The sequence below is a fragment of the Zerene cesonia genome, chromosome 17 (genome assembly GCF_012273895.1).
Source record: "Zerene cesonia ecotype Mississippi chromosome 17, Zerene_cesonia_1.1, whole genome shotgun sequence".
Classification (NCBI taxonomy): Eukaryota; Metazoa; Arthropoda; class Insecta; order Lepidoptera; family Pieridae; genus Zerene; species Zerene cesonia.
Window position 1 is genome coordinate 1,290,246 of NC_052118.1, and position 22,469 is coordinate 1,312,714.

The 22,469-nt window shown below is 32.9% G+C and overlaps 1 protein-coding gene across 1 annotated transcript in view; it reads right to left on the minus strand.

The window, feature by feature from the left end:
- Positions 1 to 21,513, minus strand: part of LOC119833409 — a 22,956-nt gene extending 1,443 nt beyond the window's left edge. The window contains exons 1-6 of the mRNA XM_038357400.1: positions 21,283 to 21,513; positions 10,821 to 11,026; positions 9,685 to 9,838; positions 4,758 to 4,875; positions 1,344 to 1,510; positions 860 to 922 (exon numbers count right to left, since the gene is read on the minus strand). Of these exons, the coding sequence (XP_038213328.1) occupies positions 860 to 922; positions 1,344 to 1,510; positions 4,758 to 4,875; positions 9,685 to 9,838; positions 10,821 to 11,026; positions 21,283 to 21,319 (745 nt within the window). The 5' untranslated portion in view covers positions 21,320 to 21,513. The remainder of the gene's footprint in view (positions 1 to 859; positions 923 to 1,343; positions 1,511 to 4,757; positions 4,876 to 9,684; positions 9,839 to 10,820; positions 11,027 to 21,282) is intronic.
- Between the last annotated feature and the right edge of the window lie 956 nt (positions 21,514 to 22,469).

Sequence of the window (22,469 nt, forward strand, 5' to 3'; positions counted from 1 at the left end):
AGATTCGAAATTCAAATGTAATATTTTTTTATAATTAAGTGTAACAGTATTTATGGCCAGACTAAGTATATTAATATATGATATAAATTACGTGCCTCTTTGTTTGTCCAAGATGTACTCCTATACTACTCAACAGATTTTAATCAAATTTGCATACTAAATACAGTTTGATCCAACTTATAAGATAGGATAGCTTATATTATTTTAATTACGATGAATAGCAGTGTAACTAGTATTAAATAATAGGTAAAGTAATATAATTAAGAGGTATACTAGTATTAATAAATTATAAAATAGTAGATATAAGGTTAAAGGATTAATAATTGAAGTGCTTGAAATCGAATCAGTAACAACTGGGTAGAACTGAAAAACATATTTCTAATGTTTATGTTAATTACGCAATTTATCGGGGGAAAAAATACACTGAAAATCCGCACCTTGTGGACCTCCACACAAGCGAAGGCCCAGCTAATATTAGACCTTCTGGTCTAATATAGTCTTTATTAAAAAAGAGTTTCTGCTAAGGATCTGCTTCATTCGTCTTGAAATTACTCAATATATTTTACTTAATATATATAAATAAGTGTGAAGTTAAATATATATCTATGACATAAAATTACATTTTCGGCAAAAATGGTAACCGGCGTGGCAACAGCTTCTTTGAAATATAAAAAAAAACCCACGGAGTAAAGTTACAAATTCACAATATGGTTACAAATTAATTTTTATCATAAACACAATTTTTTTTTATAATAATATACCAGGGTTATACCCAGTAAGGTAATCGTTAAACCAACGTTGTGGTTAGCCACCTACTACATTGATTTTAATAATATAGACGTAATAATAATATATTTACCGTGATCCCTCGCTGTTCTCGAGTTAGCCGAGCCGGGCGGATCAAACGTTGTCAAATGGGGATCTGAAATATGATAAATATAATTTAGTCAACGTTTTTTTGAAGACATTTTGTAAGTTTTTTTTTTATTTCATCATTATTCTGAAAACAGCTCCAGTTCTATTTATGAAGCTTGAAAATATACCTAATAGCGTAAAAATACTATAATTACTTAAAAAGCTATCACGCTTTAAAATGGTCAGAACTAGACTAAATTAAGATAAGAAATCCTTAAAAACGCAATCGAATTAAGACTTCTGCTTTTTTGTAGTCGGTTGAAAAGTATACAAAATTTAATGAAAATGCTTCAGTTTCACTTGCGTGATGCCCTAATCAAAATTTACATTTTAGTCGTCCACTATTGCAGTAGGAGTCTGATATAATCGATGGCCTTCCCCCGAAGGCCTTGGGTAAGAATAAAAGCATAACAGTAATGGTTTTTTACCTCTGTAAAAGATGTCCCGTTTCCTGCTATAATAGTTAGCAAGAGGCACCTGCATGTCACACAATATTTCCACAGTTGGTGGGAGGTGCTGTATCTTCACCACAGCACTGGTGACAGCTGTATATCGACCCTCGATCAGGTTCAACGAGGACTTGGCGTTTAGTGGCCTGAAAAATGTTGTTAATTTAGGATGTTATTCGCTTGTCTATGCTAGAGCTTACAAACTAGTTAGTGCGGTTAATGAATACATTTACAGAAGTGAGGACATAAATGAGACCTTGTCTCTGAAAATGAATTGGCAGCTTTGAAAGGAAAAGGGACAAAAACCGCATTTATGATGGTTTCTAGACGTTTAGTTGGTTTTAATTGTTTCTTTTAATTGTGTGTTTTTTTTTTTTTTTTTTTTTTTATGTCACAGTCGGCAATGGAGCTGGTGGGACGCCTGATGGTAAGCGCTCCCACCGCCCATGAACATTTGTAGAGGCGTAAGGTCTGCAATCGACCTTACGCCTCTACAAATGGATTGCCGACTTTAAATTGGGAATGGATTTAGAAAGGATTGGCGAGAGGAATAAAGGAAAGGACTGGGAAGGGGAAGGAAAAGGATATGGGCCTCCGGCTCCCCCACTCACCGAACGAAACACAGCAAAATGCTATTTCACGCCGGTCTTCTGTGGGGGTGTGGTACTTCCCCGGTGCGAGCTGGCCCAATTCGTGCCAAAGCGTACTCGACTACCACATTAGATGTTATGATGGTGTTATGATATTATTTGGTATATGGACGTATGTAAAATCATTGTGATTATGTTTATGTCTTTTAAGCTTTAAGATATAAAGTTCAATTGATGTTGCAATATCATAATATTGGAATAATTGATTTAATATATTATCAAATGCGAAAAACATTTATCAAGTATAATTCTGATCAATCCAATAACTTTTATAGCATATCATGGCACATCATATAGATCTTTCAAAATTCTATTAATATTATATATTACATTGAAAGAATTTAACAATGAATCTGAAAATAACAGATGTGTAAAATATTATAATGGTCAAGATGGTAGACAAGAATGGATCTGTAAGACGCTCAATAACGACTTATCCACAGTTAAACACAGGGATTAGGATGGAATACCTGGCGGGCGAACTGATTCAGCGCCGAGTACGTCTTGTACAAGATGTCGGAGTTAGCCAACTTCCAGCATCCGAATTATTTAGACTAAAACTCTAAGTCTGACAACATACGGATGATGGTGTTATGTGAAATGGAGGCGTTGAGGGAAACGAATTTCTGTGGATTAGCTCTTGACTATTTTTGAAATATATTTACTTGTATGAAGAATTTTTGAGGTAAATTAATTCTAAATTAAAGTTGTAAGTTTTTTTTAATTTTTTTCATAAATATATCCTTTAAATGAGCAGTAATTTTGAATTACATAATGGCTATCATACCTATATGTATTGAAAATGAAATAGTGTTCGATTCTAAATATAAAGACTAAAGCCTCATAATAGATCTTGATCGAAGGAAAAAATAAATGTTTTAAGACTCAAAACGCTAACTTTATGGTGATAACATATTCCCAATTATATAAAAAAATTGTGTTTTAAAAGATAATATCCAACGTAATTATAGTTCTAAATCCATATTCCAAGATAACAGATAAATTTCAAATCACGTCTTTCGCTAACTAACCCAATAGTCACCTGTATGTATCGAGACGAACGAACGTATAGTGTTTCGTATTATTTGGTGCGATTTGGACTTTGCAAGTTTCCGAGATGTCGGCTGCACTAACGGCTTGTTAGAATCAATGAATATCGGCTGCGATTACGGAAGGATATACTCGGAATATCTAACTGCTTGGCTTTTGGACTGGCTCTTGTGTAATCGAGTGAGTTGAAGCGAGGCTTCTCAGGCTATCGTCGTGTCTCTGATATGAATTGAAGGATTCTAACTCAAACTCGGTTATATGCTTCTCTTATTCGAGTAAAGCTTTATTGCTTATGTCTATCCTGGCGGGAATGTCGATCGAGAAGATTCGCTAAGAAACTCGACAGGTTCCTTTAAAGTCCTTTTTATACACTTACTTAAAAGATTAATTCATTAGATTTGAATCTACTTAAAAAAATCGTAATCCAATCTTAACCATATAATAGTATCTTGATATTATAGTAGGTAAATAAAATGATTTTTACCCAAGTAAACCGTGTAGCTTAAGCTTTTCAAGTGAATAAGGATATTAGTGCGAAACTTGGAGGCGCTAATTAGTGTTGCAGTAATTTTCAAGGCTTCTTAGATCTTATTACTAGGTTCATATTATTAAGTATACTAGTAACGTGAGTCTGATTTGTTGAATATAGCTATTATTAATGTGGTAGTCGACGCCTCGGCACGAATTAGACCAGCCAGAATCGAGGAAGGTCCACATCCCCATGGAAGATCGGGGTGAAATAGTTGCATAAGAATGCCATTGTTATCCTTTCTCTTACCTGTATTTTTAAGTTTTTGTTATGTACTAATGTTGTGGGGACTGAATAAAGATGATATTATTTATTTATTTATTTAGTTATTGTGCTTTCTAAGATGAGTGGGGGAGACGGTCCATTTCCTTTTCTTCTAACGTACATATATATTAAAGTCTATACTACAGTACTATGACAATTTAATTGAAATTAAATCATAAGCAACTTGAGCTGTGACTATCAGTTTGATACTCGATGAATTAAATTCGTTTTTGATTCACTAAAGCTTGAACATGAGGTAAATATTTCGATAACAACGACAAATTATTAATATAATTATTGTTCATGGCTTAATAAATCGAGTGCATGTACCATAATTAAAATATCACATGATGAAGTATGGTATTGTTAACATAATGATGTTTTCAATGTTTCAATCAAGTTTCAGTATGTGATTATAATTTGATACTTTCTGTCAGAACAGAGCATGCAAATGAATTAAATTATTTATTGCTGACGATCTATTGCAATAGTCTCAAATATGAATTAAATTATTTTTCAGTGGCATTAAATGCAATTTAGAAATATTCAGAGCAAAAATAAAACACAGATTCCAACCAGTGTTTTTGGCATCGCCGTGGCTCCGTGGCTCATTTTGTCTACTCTTTCGGTTTTATATGCCATTAGGCAAACAAAGTTTGCTACCTGGTTTGAAAAACTAGCCGAATGTATCTCGCGCAAAAGGAACACCACTAAGGGAAGTATTAAAAAAAAAACTTTGTGTTGTCATAAATAGTTATATTTTCGTAGCGCATTCATGTAAATTTTAATACATAATGTTAAAACTACGCCTATACTATCATAAACTATATGTACATTTTTAGATTATAGGTATATTCTTGAGAAGTATGTAAAGCTATTTATATATTTGTGTATTTTTACCTGTTTCCAGCCAAGATGACCAGCTCTGGTGTAGGGAAGACGCCTTCGACAGAACATATAATATTCAAATAACCATCGTTCAGTCTATCCATGATCATGTCGAATTTTCTTTCTGGTACTAAAATCAAAGAAACAAAAAAATATGTAAAAACTTCAATATTACTTGTTTTTATAGTAAACTAGCTTTTCGCCCGCGTCTTTGCCCGCGTAGTCAAAGAAATCTCTCTAGCGTCCTAACTTTATCTTAATACTAGCTGCGCACCGCGGTTTCAATCGCGTAAGTCAGTATTCCGAAGGAATACCGGGATAAAAAGTTACCTATATAATATTCCAGTTGTCCAGGTGTCTACGTACCAAATTTCAATGCAATCGGTTCAGTAGGCTTTTCGTGAAAGAGCAACAAACATACACACATCCTTACAAACTTTCGCATTTATAATATTAGTAGGATTAGTAGGGTATAGTAGGATAGGTTGTAAATAATTTATAGTTTCATGGCGTTTTCTTTATTTGATCTATCAAGTAGGTTAGAAAGATATCATCCTTATAAGTTTATTGTAACGATCGACGCAATGAAAATACAGGGTGTAATTTATGCAGATTTTAGTCGGTTCAAGTATCGGCTGAAGCAAGCAAAGCGGAAGTCTTAAAATAGTTTTCTTTCTTTTCTAAAATATCGTATTGTTTTGTTTGACTAGGAGTACTTGCTCCTTTGGAGATATAACAAAATACCACCCTGTATAGCTTACAAGTTATTAGATGTTTACTTCCAATGATATAAATAGGTTTTGTTATTTATGCCATCGTTCAAACATCGTATTGGAGTTTACAAAACGACGTTGTCACATCACGAACGTTGAATCGATTTACATGACATTTGCTCATTCGATCGGGAAATAATGTGAGTGTAAACAGACGGCAGCCATCGTAAAAATCAATACGTTTATGATATAAATGTTTGTGTTCACGCCAGCACTATTTTATGTGTCACTGAGCTTATAGTTGGCCTAAAACTTTAAGTACTTCTATAGAAAAAATACTGTGAGGCGGGATTGGGATTTAAATCTTTAGGTTGCGAAGCCGGGAGCAAGTAGACTTAAGAACAAGACTTAGACGGAATTTGTCCTTATCTTCATATTTAAATGGACATTTCTCACCATCTACGCGTCCTTGTTACATGAGGTATTACTTTTATAAGCAGCCAATGAATTTCAATTCAATATATTGGACTAAAGAGCAGCTATCGAGATCATTGCTCATTCTTCTTTATATAAGCTATCTTCCAAATCAGTGATAGATAAAAAAAATGATTTTTGAGGGACAATTGTAAGAGTTTACTTGAATAATAACTTTTTGGGTTTGTGTTTCAAGCATAAAAATAGTAATAACCTATAAGTGGCTATATAATATTTAATAATAGATTATAATAAGTTTTTAAGCCCTATCCTGGAATTCTAGATCACAATCCGCAAATTTGTAAATTCTTATGAAATTAAACGCTTTTGAGGTGTACAGAACAAGATTATCAAACTATTTCTTCACCTCGAAAGATCAAACGCAAGAAGTATTTCGGATGTTAAATGTCTGCAATTTAATCTACCATTTACCCTTTGTCGTATATTCTTTAGCGTAGTAATGTATCCAGGATTGTATAGAGCACTGTTTTCTGTATTATTGTTTAGTAAAAGTTCTCCAAAACTATTATATCTGGTCAAACAAAGGACAAAGAATTGAACCGTATGAAAGCGGTAATTGTTTGTGAAATAAGAAGTTGAGTTGCCAACATTTTTAAGATAAATAGATAATACATATAATGTTGACGTTTCATAAATAGTACTAGACCTAACTTAAATTTAACGTTAAATTTTTGGCAACCAAACCACCTTCGTCAAAAATGGTTTTGTCTGGCAATATAGTAAATTATAATTTATTATTTAATGAGTTTTAAATCAAAATATGGACAATAAGTTTAAAGTTGCTTGTCGCTTTTTTTTTCTACAGAACTGACAGAAATCTATGGTTTGCTTATCATTATCTTCATTAAGCTTTCTTAATACGATTTATAGGCATATACGCAGCAGAAACGGCAATGATATTGTAAGGGATCGTAATATAGATGTCGTCGAATTGCACCCACAAACGAGCCTGTTTTCTAAACATCCAACGGTTGCGGAACACGCAAACTGTAATGGATACCCGCAGGTGGAACGAAGATAGAGAATGTTCTAGAATTTTCTTTTTTATTTTGCAACGATACAACGATTTTTCAGGATTCTTATTTCGCTTTTGCGAACGATGTTTGAGTTATATTCTTTTGAGTTGTCTTATTTGATGAGAATTGAACATCTCAACTTAAATTTAACACTTATATGTAAAAGAATTGCATTATGGCATTTAACAGAAGTTTCTTAAAACAAAGGAACTTTTGAATTACATTGTTTTTGGTTTTGTTGCTCTATATAAACTCCATGAGTTTCCAACAGATTTGCGCAAACGTTTTTATATTTCATATGAAAACATTTAATGGAACGCCCTCCAGGGTGTCCCTTTGTAGAAAAGAATTATTCACAAAATAATCACGATAACATTTTTGAATTGTATATTGCCATATGTTTTCTTAGCTGTAACATGAAGGCCGATACTTATCAACAAGTCATGGAATGACGTTTAAAATTTATACATTTTACTCCAACCACCTTAACTATGTGTTTCAGAAGACATTTTAATTCTGATCTGTCACATCCATCCATCCATTATCTTCGACCCATATCTTGTTGCTTCAAATATTGATGGATTTTACCGTATAAGCAAAACGGTCATTTGTATTCCATTAGCCTGTTTCCCGCCTATTGCCTGCATTCTCGTTCATCTATTCTATTAATTCTGGTAGTTTTCCTTTGATACTGTCTTGTATTTTTTTTATGCCTTAATCCTATCCTACTAATATTATAAATGCGAAAGTTTGTAAGGATGTGTGTGTGTTTGTTACTCTTTCACGCAAAAACTACTCAACCGAATGCAATAAAATTTGGTACATAGACAGCTGCACAACTGGAATAACATTTAAGCAACTTTTTATCCCGATATTCTTATGGGATGGGATGGTAATTTATAAGCTAATAACTGTTTAATGAATCACGCTAATAATTGTTCCTTAATTAAATTCTGGAATTATCTATTCATAACGTGTTACTTTTATTGATTTATACATTCTTAAATTTCAAATGATCATATTAAAGACTTGAACTTTAAATATATTTAAGACTTGAACCATAAAATCTAAAAAACAACTCATACGTCTTAATTGCTCAAAAAATTCTATACGGTAGCGATGTTGGTTAAATTTTTTTTATATCGTACCGGATTTCCCGATTATGCAAATCAAATATAAATCTAAGCTATTGTAATATACTTGGATGAAATATACAGTTTAATGGCGTTTGTTTTCAGATGATTTAAAAGAAAGGGACATGGTCTATAATAAACGTTAAATTTATGTAATATTTTGTTTAAGTTTTATTTGTTACAGGGTACGCTATTATCACGATTGAAATCCAAACCATAATATATAGATATTAAGGTTTAAATTATTACAATGGATAGCCATTACTATCCAAGCATTTTCAGTGATTCTTAGCTCATTTATACAGGAGTATATAATAACTACGATACACCCCTGCTTCTGATAAATATCATAATGCGATAACTTCATGTCTACGTTAATATTATTACTTGAAAGTAGGAGGAAAATTATAATATTAAATAAAGTAGAGTGACATGTAGAGATTAAGGGGAAATTACTTTGCTCGGAGTCTCGGAACCTTGTTTACAAAGCTATTTGCATAATATTGTGTATAGGATTAGTTCGCGAGTCAATTTAACAGAATAAAAAAATATGTTATAACATGAGGCTCTTGTACATTCAATGTTTTTGTTTAATTGATTTGGAATTATATTTCACTAGCTGCGCCCCACGGTTTCACCCCCGTAAGTCTGCCTATATGTTATTTTAGTTGTCCAGCTATTCAACCAAATTTCATTAAATTTGGTACTTAGACAGCAATCGGTTCTGTAGTTTTTGCGTGAAATAGTAACAAACACACACACATCCTTACAAAATTTCGCATTTATAATGTTGGTCGGATATAGTAGGAACGATGCAGGATAGCAGGATGTTGGTTCTTGTAATTATCACGTATAAACTGATAATTTTTACATGTGTAGATAGTTCATAATGTAGTTCGAAGTTAAGCATTCATTTATTTAATCAGTCATATTTATAAGCATTTTTGAACCTTGCATAGATATCAGTGACCACCGGTTCGGTAAGCAACCTCTTCAAAAACAGATATAGTTTTGAGATATATTGAAAGAATAAAAAAAAACGATCACGAGGCGGGATTCGAACCCGCGTCTTTTTGCCAAACCGTAGCAACGCTTAGCCTCTTGGCCACCCGTGATCAATGGATTGTGGACACAGATTTTTTTTTAATAAAACTAAAAATTAGATATGTTTTTTTTGTATCTACAATGATATTAAAATGAAGAAATATGTACGTTTATAATACTCTTAAAATTTGAAAATTCCTTCACCAGTAAAGAGTAATATATTTTGTTTTAATTTAACTCGAGTAATGCAAATAATCGGCTAGCCTATTACATTGTTACCTAAGTAGACAAATACTGACTAAATATACCTGGTTACATAATTCTTTCAAGTTGATAATATTATAATCGTGAGCGTATGTTGATTTGTCTTTTTTCACTTCGCAACGAAACGATTTTATGGTACGATTTTTTATCTGGAGATAATTTATTGCTAGAGAGTATTAGTTGTTAGAAGTATAGACTTTATCGCGGTGAAATGTTCAATGCTGATGGGATTTTACGCAGATGAAGTAATAGCTAGTTTCATTATAATACTAACCAAATATAGTCATGGGTCTTGTCCTCTCATCCTCAGACAGGAAAGTGGAGACCACACACGTGTAGTTTCCAGTCAGTTCGGTGGTAGGTTCAATGATGCGCAACGCTCTGTGCTGTGTGTACGGATTACGTGAGATCTTGTAGTTCAGGTCCAACTGAAATTTGGTACAATTATTTCATTAGTGATCTGGTTTGTAAGGTTAGTATAGTAGCTATGTATGATGAAGCATAATAATTATTCTTTTCAAACTCTAAAGTGGGACTAATTGACAACAATTTCCTATGAAACACAGAAAGTATCACGTCAAGTGGTTGAAAATCAGTGGATTGATTGAGTAATAAAGCCAAATGATACAGTTGAATTGAGAAGATTCTTTGTTTTTGGGACGTCGTTTAAAACATATCGTATGTTATGCGTACAAAGAATAGATTATTTGTACTAATATTAAAAAGAGGAAAGATTTGTATGTAATATTTGTAATATTTTAACACAAATCTGCAGGACTGATTTCAAAAATTCTTGCAATATTAGAAATGTGTAACTTCACTGAATGACATAGGCTATACACGTAGCACGGGCGAAGCCTGGGCGTACAGCTAGTAATTACATGTACATATCTAGTGTTCACAATTTCTTCTAGATATTCGAAAGACGATTTTTCAAAAATTGTTGAGCAATAAATGCTACCACCGTATGAACATTTGCAGAGGCGTACACACACTCACAAATCCATTGTCAAATTCGAATGAAGTAATAGATATGTACAGATTATTGGGTGCATTATCATACACGCTACTTTTAAATTAAAGACTTTTAACGGATTTTAAACGCCATTCATTCATTATACTATTAATCCGACGTTTCGAACACTTTGCAAGCGTGGTCACGGAGACTGAGATGTTATATGTCTTCAAGGTCATACAAAAATTGTTGTTTGCGAACTACCTCCACCTATTTTAGAAAAGTTTCAAATCCGTTAAAAAGTCTTTAATTTCTAAATGTATAATAATGACGTAAAATCAAACACAAGAAAATACTCTACAAGCTGAATTAACAAATAAATTGTTTAAATAAATTGTTTAAATTGTTTAATACAGGCTACTTTTTACAGCTACTATGTCATCAAATTTCCTTACCTTGTTTTTCAGTACCCCCAACGCTTGAGGCCTCTGTGGTGGAATCCACTGGTAGACTGGTTGGGAGCGGTCCTTGAAGAACCACTTCACGACGAGGCCAGTGACGTTGGTAGTGACGTAATCGCAGTCAAGCGTGATCAAGTCTCTGGTACCGTACTGTAGGACTTCAGGTACACGCATGTTGATTATACGGACGGATTGAACATCTGAAATGATAATATAACATCAATATTTATGAAGATTAACCATACGTCAATGAGAAAAGATTTTCATTGGTAACAGTAAAATAAAGGATTGCTTTTTCTTTCACAGTCTTAAAAAAATAAAATATGTCAATTCATATATTATGATATATGTCATTACTAAATTGGATAACAATTGTCAGAAAAATAAAATAGTGATTTTATTATATTATTTCTGGTCTGTGATAAATAACGAACGACCTTGCATGCAAAACAACATGGTTTGAGGCTTATGAAATAATAAACGGAAAAAGAAAAGGCCACACGTAATTATGGTTTGAATACAAAGTAAATAAGTCGATTCGAAACGACAAAAAGGAAAATGGGATGTATAACCTCCGTAGGCCTTTGGGACATCAAGTAATTGAAAAGTTTAGCAGAATAAACGTCAACGAGTTTAGTTAAACGAAAAAAAATTTAATTCTTACACAAAAAAGGAAAATTTCGTTGGATTTCGTTATTTTCTTTGAATGAGAAATGAATATGGAATTTGGGAAAGCTTAGTGATCATTTGTTTTTAACGAAGCAATTTAAATTGTGGTAACGTTCTATTTTTAAATGTCTTACGATGTAAGGCGGAGGCTGAAGTGTTGTATTTTGACCTTTGTAGCGATATTTTTCCGCTATTTAGCTTTAAATTTATCTCCTAGAGTGGATACATTCTGGGATGTACTAAAAATTGGTATTAACTATACTATTAATTCATTATACCACTATTTGTTGTGTTGTGATATACAAAAAATGCATATTGTATAAGTTTTTTTCTAAAGATTTATTCCATTAATCCCCAAAAAAAACCCAATTTAATTCAAACCAGCTTTCCCACTACTGTTAAAACTGACCCTAAAGTCCATTATAAATCACCAATCCAATATAAATAGGCTCCGAAAAGAGAAATAGCAGTCATTTGCACCTCGGTATACCTATGTAAATCACGCTGCCAACCTTTTTCATTTTTCCCACAATAATCCGGCATGAAATTGAAGGTGTATCCTTTAGGGCATATTAGGTACCCGTTCGGCCGAAAACATCATTATTGAAACCAGATGGAGTTGTTCTGAGGTTCTTATCAAATAAATTTGAATGGTTATATTTTTTGTCGTCAAATCTAAAGAAATGAGGTCTGTCTAGAGATAATTGCTTTCGGATTTGTAATGCGAAATTAGGGTTTCTGTTGCTATTTTGTTCGGGTTTTTTTGCTGTGGTTTTTGCTGTTATTACAAATTATTACGAATTTACATTGGCATTCCGTTCAGTCTGTTACTCGACCAACTGATGTAATTTGAGTATTAATGCTTCCTTCTTAGTAGCAGTATTTCTAAAGAGATTTCAATCTGGACATTGCTGAAGCAAAAATGAGACCCTCCATTAGGGATAAATCCCTAAGGGAGAGTTTTGTTTTGTAAACTGACTGACTGTATTGAACAGTTTTACTATGCTTTTATAGACTGACTGACTAACATATTGAACAGTTTATAATTAATTTTTCTGTAATAACTGAATAAAAATATAACTACCGTATCTTTAAAATTGTGGGTTGTACGAACATTTGCATTCTCATAGTCATGGTGAGTAACTTGGATAATGTTTCTGCTAGATTGCGATATGTTTGTGAACTTTCCTGTGTGTTAGTTCCGCTTCTGATTACGATAATGTCGCGAATTTTCATTTCATATGTGGTGGCACTTTTTATGGAAGTTTCGCTTTGCAAATTTTGGAATACTGTTTGATATTGATAAATGAAGGTTTAGCAATATAGTAATATAAAACAAAACTCTTGTGCCCATACTAACAAATATCATGAAGAGCATTAGACCTTAAATATATGAACATTAAATTCGAGAGAGAAATAATATAAATGTATTTTACACGACTACGTCACGCACTTATGTGTATGATGACTTGTTCATCTGTTTATGTTTACGTTAGTAAACCATGTCGTCTAGGGTCTCACTAAATTATTATTATGTGAATTTGGATTTTGAGCCACACTTGACCGAGTCTTTAAGACAGACCCCTACTTATACTAGGAAGTGCTTGCTAATAGCAAGCGCTATTTATATTCAGATTTCGCTTGCTTTTGAAAAAGTATAATTTTTGTAATGTTTCCCACAATTTTTTTTTTTTTTTATGTCAAAATTCTTTTAAGTAGTCGTTTTTACTTTTTATAAATAAATGTTTATTATACAAATAACTAATAATGAATTTTAATATTGAAACAAACGCGGAAAAAACCACGGATAGCAGTTAATTATCACAATATTTAAGCCTGGGTTGATAAGTTTTTATTTTACCTTTTTAAGTTGGTTAGAAATAAACACCTGTGTTCCGAGGTAGGTATATTGTACGCCACGCTTCGCTGCACACCCTTGTTAAATGCGCCGGCGCAATCATAACTCACTGTCTGTTTTTACGTTTGCAATATGGGGATAACGGTGCAGTTTTTACTTCAACACCAATTGTTTGATAGGGGATATATGTAGTATGAAAATGCATCGATTGATTCAGTTAAATTTTATTAATGATGAAGCTTTTATTTAGAAGAAGGCGCGTTGATGCTAAAAACTGAATTTTGCTTTCTCAAAATTGTATATGCGTGCGTATGATGTTTATGGTGTGTTGTTGTTTTTTGTATTTGAACATTGTGTGTTCAAGTATAAAAAATATATTTGACAAAAAATACGTGTTCAATGTATTTGAAATTCAAGTACATTTTATACGCCTAGTGTTTAAATAATATTGTCGTGGATATTTTCGGAATAACCAAAAAAAATACCTGACCACATCCTCAGACAAGATCAGTATCGGAGTCCACTTTTTACTATATGTCATTTCGTACAATATGCGCTGGAATCGGAAGCCCACATCCGGAAGACTTCCTTCCATGAGATAAATTCAATAAAAATGCGTATGTTAACGCCTTTGTACGTAGAAGTTTGTAATGTCTATAGGTACGTATATATAGCATAATATTTATAAGAGTCTGGATTCTCTATTATTACAAGAAGACAGTAGAATTTTATGTTAGATTTAAGGTAACGGGAAACACTAGCAGTAAAAACTTGATTAACTACGGTTATAACGCGAATTATATAATTAGTTTAAACCGTAAATATATGCATTTTATATTTTCTATATCAAACCACCTTACTCGAACTAAACCACAAGCAGGTTTATCAATGCGAAGATCGAAACGCTTCATAATCTCAAACGATGTGTGAAGAAGACGGCATATGTTAAAAGATGTGTAAGAAAGAGAGCGCTATATGACATGTGTTTCAAAATCGCAAGCGGAACGGAGGCGCGTGCGCAGTCGTTCCACTTAGCTGGTAAACCGTTGATAATAAGAAAAAATAGAAGGGTGCCATATTGTATTAAGGCTGTGCACTCACTGTGCGATAAGAAATAGCGCCATTACGCTTTTAATTTATAATTGAGGAAACAATTGTTGATTGCGTAGTATGGAAAGTTTTTATAGGAATTTATAAATGTTTAGCGGTGGCTATCGCAAAACAATTTTATCAGTCTCCCTTGAGCTTACGTAACACAAATTAAAAGGTTTAAATAAGAGAAAACAAATCTATTTAAATAATTTTATGAATACTCCATAAGTTTTAAACATAACTTATTTTAATTTAAACATCTAAAGTTGTTACGTTGGATATGTACGTGATCACTGAGTGCTGTAGCCTATCAATACATAGTATGAATCAAAGTCGCTTTCTCTATTCCTATGTCCCTTTGTATGCCTAAATCTTTAAAACTACGCAACGTATTTTGATGGGGTTTTCTTTTATATATAGAGTGATTTAAGAGGAAGGTTTATATGTATAATATTTATTAAACTACTCCAAATTCAAAGCGTGCGAAGCCGCGGGGAAAAGCTAGTATAATATATAGTACGGGTCTTCATCCGTACTATATGAGTGTAATTTTACACACAGATAAAATCTCATCTCTATTTGTGTGCAATAAAGTAATGTACATTGCAAATAAAGTGTTCACAAATAAATAAAACAACAAAGGACAACACAACCATCGCAAACGGGAGCATCGTACGTCAAAAGGAATTGCATCGCGATAGACATTCAGCATGTGTTATAAAAAACAGCGCGTGCTCAGAGGAGCTCGCTTCCTGTTCGTTATGGCACCTTTGTGCTCGCCCGCCAACCGTGAAAGCCTCGTCGCGTGCTAAGACGGTGATTAAAAGTTTTATATTACACGGATGACGTTTGCGCAGTTGTTTGGTGTCATTTTTAATCTGTTGGCGACGCGCGTTTATTATCTTTTTTGATTTACACTTACGCTGTCGTTAATGTATTGTCTGTGATTTGTTTTCATATGGTTTATATAACTTTATGTTTTAACGTTATAACATTTCTTTTAAGTATATATATCTACACTACGTATAGATTTTTGGCACTTGAAACTACATATTACTTAATATTTTAAATAAGACACATTACGACTTAATGCTTTTCTTATTTTTTTCTAACTCCAAGTATTGTGAAAGTTTCGCGTACGTCCACAATTTCGAAAATTTCAACGAAATTTGGAATGTATTGAAAACTTTTAGGTCCCAGGACCCGATTTAATAATTCAAAAATATTGTCTCAAAAGCAGCGACTTATTAACACGAGACAGTCATTTTCAGGATCGCTCGCCTTCGCAAGAAGTTCGCTTATTCTTTAGAAAAATTACAAAAGAATTTCTCAGTTGGAAAATACAAAGGGTTTTAAGAAATGCATGGAAATGTGGAATATAAATTACTTTGCGAAAAAATATTACTGATCTTTTTTGCGACGATGCTAGGTATGAAATCTTTTACAGCTACAAATAGAATTAAGTTCCGTTTATTCTTTCGATCTAACATGTTAATTGATATGTCATTTAATTTTATTATGTATCTTAATACTTCCCACCTGACTGCACCTTGCAGTCGTCAAATTAATTTTATTCATCTATTTTTAATTGAATACTGTGTAGCCAACTTATCTTTAAATGTAGGATTTATTATTTATAGATAGGCAACTGGACTGGTGGTGCACCTGATGGTAAGGGTCACCACCGTCATGAACATTTGCTGAGGCAGGTTAAGAGGTAAAGGATAAACAGAGGATTGTTTCTATAGAGGTGTAAATGAAGAGCTTCTGTAAGAAACTTAATTAAATGAAAATTTTTTTTGAGCTTTTGATTTTTGAGCTCAACTCATAGTAGAATAGTGGAAAACCAGCAAAAGATATTGACGACATGTACGACTGCTATATTATATAGCTTGTTTTAGTCCAAATAAAACATAAGTATAAAATACAGTAAGCATAGAAATGTCTAGAAATACGAAATATTGTTCGTAATGAATGCAACAACAGTGCAGTCAAGCGTCACATCTTATTGCTTTCGAGGCGGCTGCAAAATGCTATTAGGGTTCTGACAAACCAACGGAACGCTATATTGTTCATTTTGGATAATATTGAAGCCATGCAAATTATTATGCATTTGTTTTATGCTGCTGGTTTAAGTCTATTAAAGTGAAAGGTTAACTCGTTATAACAGCCGAAAAATAATGCGTTTCCACAAAAAAAGAACCCACATGCCTAAAACGATACCACTTCAAATTCAAAAATGATACCAAATGACAACAATGTCCTATAAAAAAAAAGAATCACACCAATTAATTATAATTCAAAACCCACAGAGTTATGGAGTAACAAAGCGAAAACAAAAAAACTATCGATTTGGCAACTTCCATCGATTTTGGGAAGGTCGGTTAAAATCACGAAAGATCAAAAAAAAAATGAAACATGATCCACAATACAGACATGACAAATGACATTAATAATTAATTGAAATGTTATAAGTATGTGATATTATAGGTATGTATGTATATATGTTATGTTGTAGGTGGGAGTCGAACACGCTTCGGCACGAATTGGGCCGTCTCGCACCGGGGAAGTACCGCACCCCCACAGAAGACCGGCGTGAAATTGTAGCATGCTACTGTGTTTCGTTTGGTGAGTGGGGGAGCCGGAGTTCATATCCTTTTCCTTACCCTTCCTAGTCCTTTCTATATTCCTCTCGTCAATCCTCACGTGATCCCTTACCTATATAAAGTCGGCAATCCATTTGTAGATGTGTAAGTTCTGCAATCTTCCGTACGCCTCTCCAAATGTTCATGGGCGGTGGCAGCGCTTACCATCAGGCGACGCACCAGTTCCATTGCCGACTATGCCATAAAAAAATGACTAAAAGTAATATAGGTATTATACGAAAATGTTTTACATTACCACGATCTCCGTTGGACGTCTTATTTTAACATTAGTTTTAGTTTGGACATTAAAATTCAATTTAACTTTTGTTATAACGCCAAGTTTTACGACTAAATTATAAAATCTAATCTTGACGTCTTGCAGTGCATCGACTTTATAAATAACTTTTCATTATGAATTTCTAAGACTTGATTAATTCTGTTATTCAGACTAGAGTGTCTTATGAAGTTTAGTTTGTAATTTAATAATACATTTTTGATGCTTAAAACATGTTATGGTCTTATAAACGTTTGATTGTGATAAATTATAATTTGATTTATATTATTCCATTTTTTGTATATGATGTCTAAGTGCTTTTTGATGAAAACTTCTTTTGGTTTTATTTGACACAAAAAGGTCGTTGACGTGAAGATTGATGATTCTTAGTTGAATCGCATATAGTATACAAATCATTATCATATTCATACACACACACACACAAACATCCACGCATAAACGCACAAATACACATACCCATTGCCTCACACACACACTCCATCGCTAAAGTCGAACAAAAATCATAAAATTTTTGTTAAAATGCGTTAAAAAAATGTAATTTGACCTTTAATAGCATTTAAATACTCTTACTATTAAATTTGGTGTATCCACTGTCGGTTTTTTGGGAATGCGGGTAGTAATTTACTAGCGAACCCGTACGGCGACAAAGATTTATCATTTATATAGAATTACTCACAGCCGAGTTACTAAGAGACGCGTCTGGAATCTGGAATTCAATTATTCCCTCCTCTTCGTTACCGCGAGATTTTGGTAAAACAAATTTTCGAATAAATCAACGGTAAAATTTGCTTAGTGTGTTTTTATTTGGCATATGAAAGAGGTTATATAGCGGGGCATATAACGTTAGATAACATGAATACCAGTCTTCTTGTGAAGGCCCTTTGCGAAAAAGCGACTTCCGTCAAACCTTGAAGATGGGTAGTTGATTAGATCACACTTAAAATTTTCGAATGTTTCTTTTTGATTGTGTTTTGTTCTAGTTCCTAACACGTGATCATAAAATCATGGTAGTGTGTTTAATGTATTTCGTAAAAACAGGTATAAAGTTTTTGCGACACGGAATCATACATATAAAGATTCTATAGATAATTCTACTACTCAAAACTTTCATAGGTATAAAATAAAATAATAAAAATAAGTATTGTAAATTTTATGTAATGTTTTGTAGAAAGTACATGCGAGACAGCGATTATTTGATATACCGTTTTCGTATAAACATTAGCTGGGAATAAACAGTAATACATATTAACCTAATAAGAGTTTTAGGAATAGTACCAAGTACAATGAACACACAGAAATACACATTCGGTTCAATTACGCTTAAAATATTCTAGGTATCACAACACTATCCTTATAAATATTCTAGGTACCACAATACGACCTGTGTTACACTTGATGAAAGAATAAAATCGATTCTCAGGTCGATGCACTCGATTGTTAATCGAATGAGTACTAACAAACACATCGATTTACGCGACTAACGCTGCCATGTCGCAGCCCCACATTTAGATGTCAAAATGTCATTTGAAACTGACCTTTACAAAACACGACACGATGTTGCTTAAATAAAATGAAAACAAAAGAAAAAATTTCTGATATAGTTTCTTTATATTGATTAAATAGATAGTAGGAATATTCAAATGAACAAATATAAGAAAAAAGTCAGTCAGTAACATGGAGTTTCAGTAGTAGACCTATATATGTATGAAAACATTATATCCAAGTGGGACTAGTTTCATAGAAATGACAATGAAAAGCAATAAATACGGAGCATCTTGCACCTTCTACTTCAACTATTCTACACACTACTCACACTCGTTTGAGCTTGGCAATGTGTTTAACTAATATGTGTTTGTGTGATAATAGATATGTTTTGAATTATGTATGCTTGATTTCTTTTTAAAATGGTTAATGCCTGAACCAATATTAATCTTTCACTACAATAATTTACAGTATATTAAATTTAGATAATAAAACATAATGGAAATTGTTTTAATAATAACATCCAAAAATAGCACTCGATGTTTTCGAATTCCTTTTGAAACAAAATGAATACTAATTCACTGAAAGTATATTATTCTTATAAATAGTTAAGTGGAATAATTAAAGAACGGATACGACAATATTATCGTAAGGTATGAATTTAAAACAGCAACTGAGCAAAACAGTTGCTCTTTTGAATACTAAATTAATCTTCAATCCTCTTCGCTTATTATTATATACTTTCTTGCAATGAAGGCTTTCCTTTTGTGAATTTTAAAGTGTTTTATGGACTCTGTTTATTATCTCATATTAATGTGATATTAAAATTATAATGCTGCGTGTCTAATGCATTGAAGCTCTTCCTGGCTATAATATTGTACAAATGCATTCATTATTTTCTCATTAACATATTTATCACTATCTTCTAATTAACGTTTTTAAACATTAAAGGGACGACATAAACAATAAGTGTTTTTTTTGTGTCATCGTCATCAAAGGAGCTAGTGGGTCACCTGATAGTAAGTGCTGCCACCAACATTTGCAGAGGTGTAAGGTCATTTACAGATCTTACTTCTTTTGGATTGGTGATGCTGACATTAACTGTTATGGTATAGAGAAAAAAATCACGAAAGGAGTAAATCAAATGACTGGGAAGGTTAAGGAAAAGAAAACAAGTCTCCAGCTGGCTGGTAACTTGTTTTTAATGCATTTAACTAAGTATACGATTCACTATAATAAAAAATCTCAAAATTTTATGGCATGTTTCAAGATCTATACTAATTTGATACTGTGCTGAAACAGTAATGCCACAAATAATATACAAACTTACAGTATAGTTCATATGTAGAAAGAGCGTAAAGAATACATATAAATGAGGAAGATTAACAAACAAAGAATAAGAAAACAAGAAAGGAAAGAAACATTTCAACGTTAAACAGGCGACCTTATAGCGTTAAAGCGATCTCTGCCAGGCAACCTTTGGATAGGATATTATATTTTGACATTATAGTAGGTGGAGTTTCGAAGAAGGGAATCAAACGAGATGAACAAATAAAAATAATACATTGAATCAATAAAAAATTGTCTATGACACACGCTACCTTCTACCATGCACTAGATGCACACACGCGTATCACATACTGTTTCATATAAGAGTTTTGAGCTCTTGACCACGATCTCGTCTGATGGTAAACTAAGGTGTGTAAGAGGCACTTCCCTAGAAGGTACCTGTTCACTCTTCTCTTGAAGACCTCTAGAAAGTAGAATGTTTATGCTCAAATTTCTACTACTGAGCATCCATAAGTATTTGTTAATACGTAATTACCTTCAAAAGCCAATTAATCTTACGACGTAACGGTCACGTGGTCCGATTTCGCACAAACAATATTCACGTATAAAAATCATTAATCAGAGTTTGTAGTGTTGTTCTATCTCATTCTAGCTTATATTAAATAGCGTGAAAATGAAAGAGATATAAGTGTTCAAACGTTTGACTTGAGTTATCACTGAATCTGATGATACGAACATTTTTTCAAGGACTAATTTTTCTAGGCTTAATTGATGTCTAAAATTTTACTATCTACAGGCAGGTTAGATAAAATTAAATACAAGAAAACAATACAACATACTAGCTGTAACTCGCAGCGTCACTTGCATGGTACCCGGGTAAAAAGTAGTCTATGTTTTAATTCGTGCTATAATCTACCTCTGTACCAAATTTCATATAGATACAATAAGCCGTTTTCGCGTGAAAGAGAAACTAACATCCATACATTTATCCATAAGTTTACAAACTTTCGCGCTTCTTAGTTGGATAGGATATTTTCTCTGTTTATCACACTTCTTGTTTAATGTACGTAGGTCTAATACATTATTAATAGATTATATGAATAAATGCTAGGTATTTTTACTTACATTGCAGCAATATGGTCAGTTTGAATAACCACCACATTCTTAAAATCCTTTTTAGTCACTTTCACAGATAATATAACACGAATTCACAAACTATCTATAGCAGTTATCAATAAAATACACATTAAAAGTTTTATAAGACAGACGCACTAGTAAAAACTTTGAAAAAATGACGAAAATATAAAAAAGTCGTTATAAGTGTTCCCAACGTGTGTGGGGTTCGAACCCGGTTCAGTAACTAACCGCTGGAGCAACTGACGTCCGGTGGTAAGCGAAGCATATCGGAAGTTAGTATGTTGTAATTCCTTTAAATTATTCATCGTTCGTTAGTGTATTATCTGTGGAATTTTATATCTGGGGTGTATTGGATAGTCTACGACGGTCGATGCGATTTTTGGCGCGGTTTTGTCAATTGTCAATGTCAAAATTCAAACTGTTGCGCGTTCTTTTTTTCTGCCAGTTGCATATTTTGGGGAGTTTAAAAAAAAATCAAAGAAAGATCTTTAAGCTTGTGTGAGTGTTCCTGCAGAGATTTCTTATCATAGAGTTTTTATTGTCAATCCACACCCGAGACTTTAAAAGTTAGTCGCCAAACAAAACGAGGTAACATAGTGTGTCATTTTGTCGAGTCTAATTGAATAGCTTTATGCTAATATGGCTAATTGTTACATCTGATCATATCAGGACAATTACCGCTGCTAACATATTACCATACATTATGAATGGACCATGTATATTTAATTTTGACATAATAATTCAACACATCCATTATCTATCCCTTGGGAAGAAGCACCAATACTTGTTAATGTAATAAACTTACAAATAAAAGTTAAAGTAATATCCAGATATAAGTATTTTAGAATAAGTCTTTTATACTATAACTAGCTGCGCCCCGTGGTTTCACCCGGGTATGTCTGTATCCCGTAGGAATATCGGGACAAAAAGTTGCCTATGTGTTGTCCAGTTATCTCCGTTCCGAATTTCATAGCAAGAACAAACATTCATACACATACACATACAAATACATCTATTCTCACAAACTTTATACAGGATAGGATTTTGTCTGAAAAAATAATACAACTATTATGCAAAGCGAAAAGCGACCTTATTGATACATGCAGCAAGGATGAGATTCTAAATGATGGCAATATTATACAGGGACATGAAACTATTTTTATACATTAAGTTCT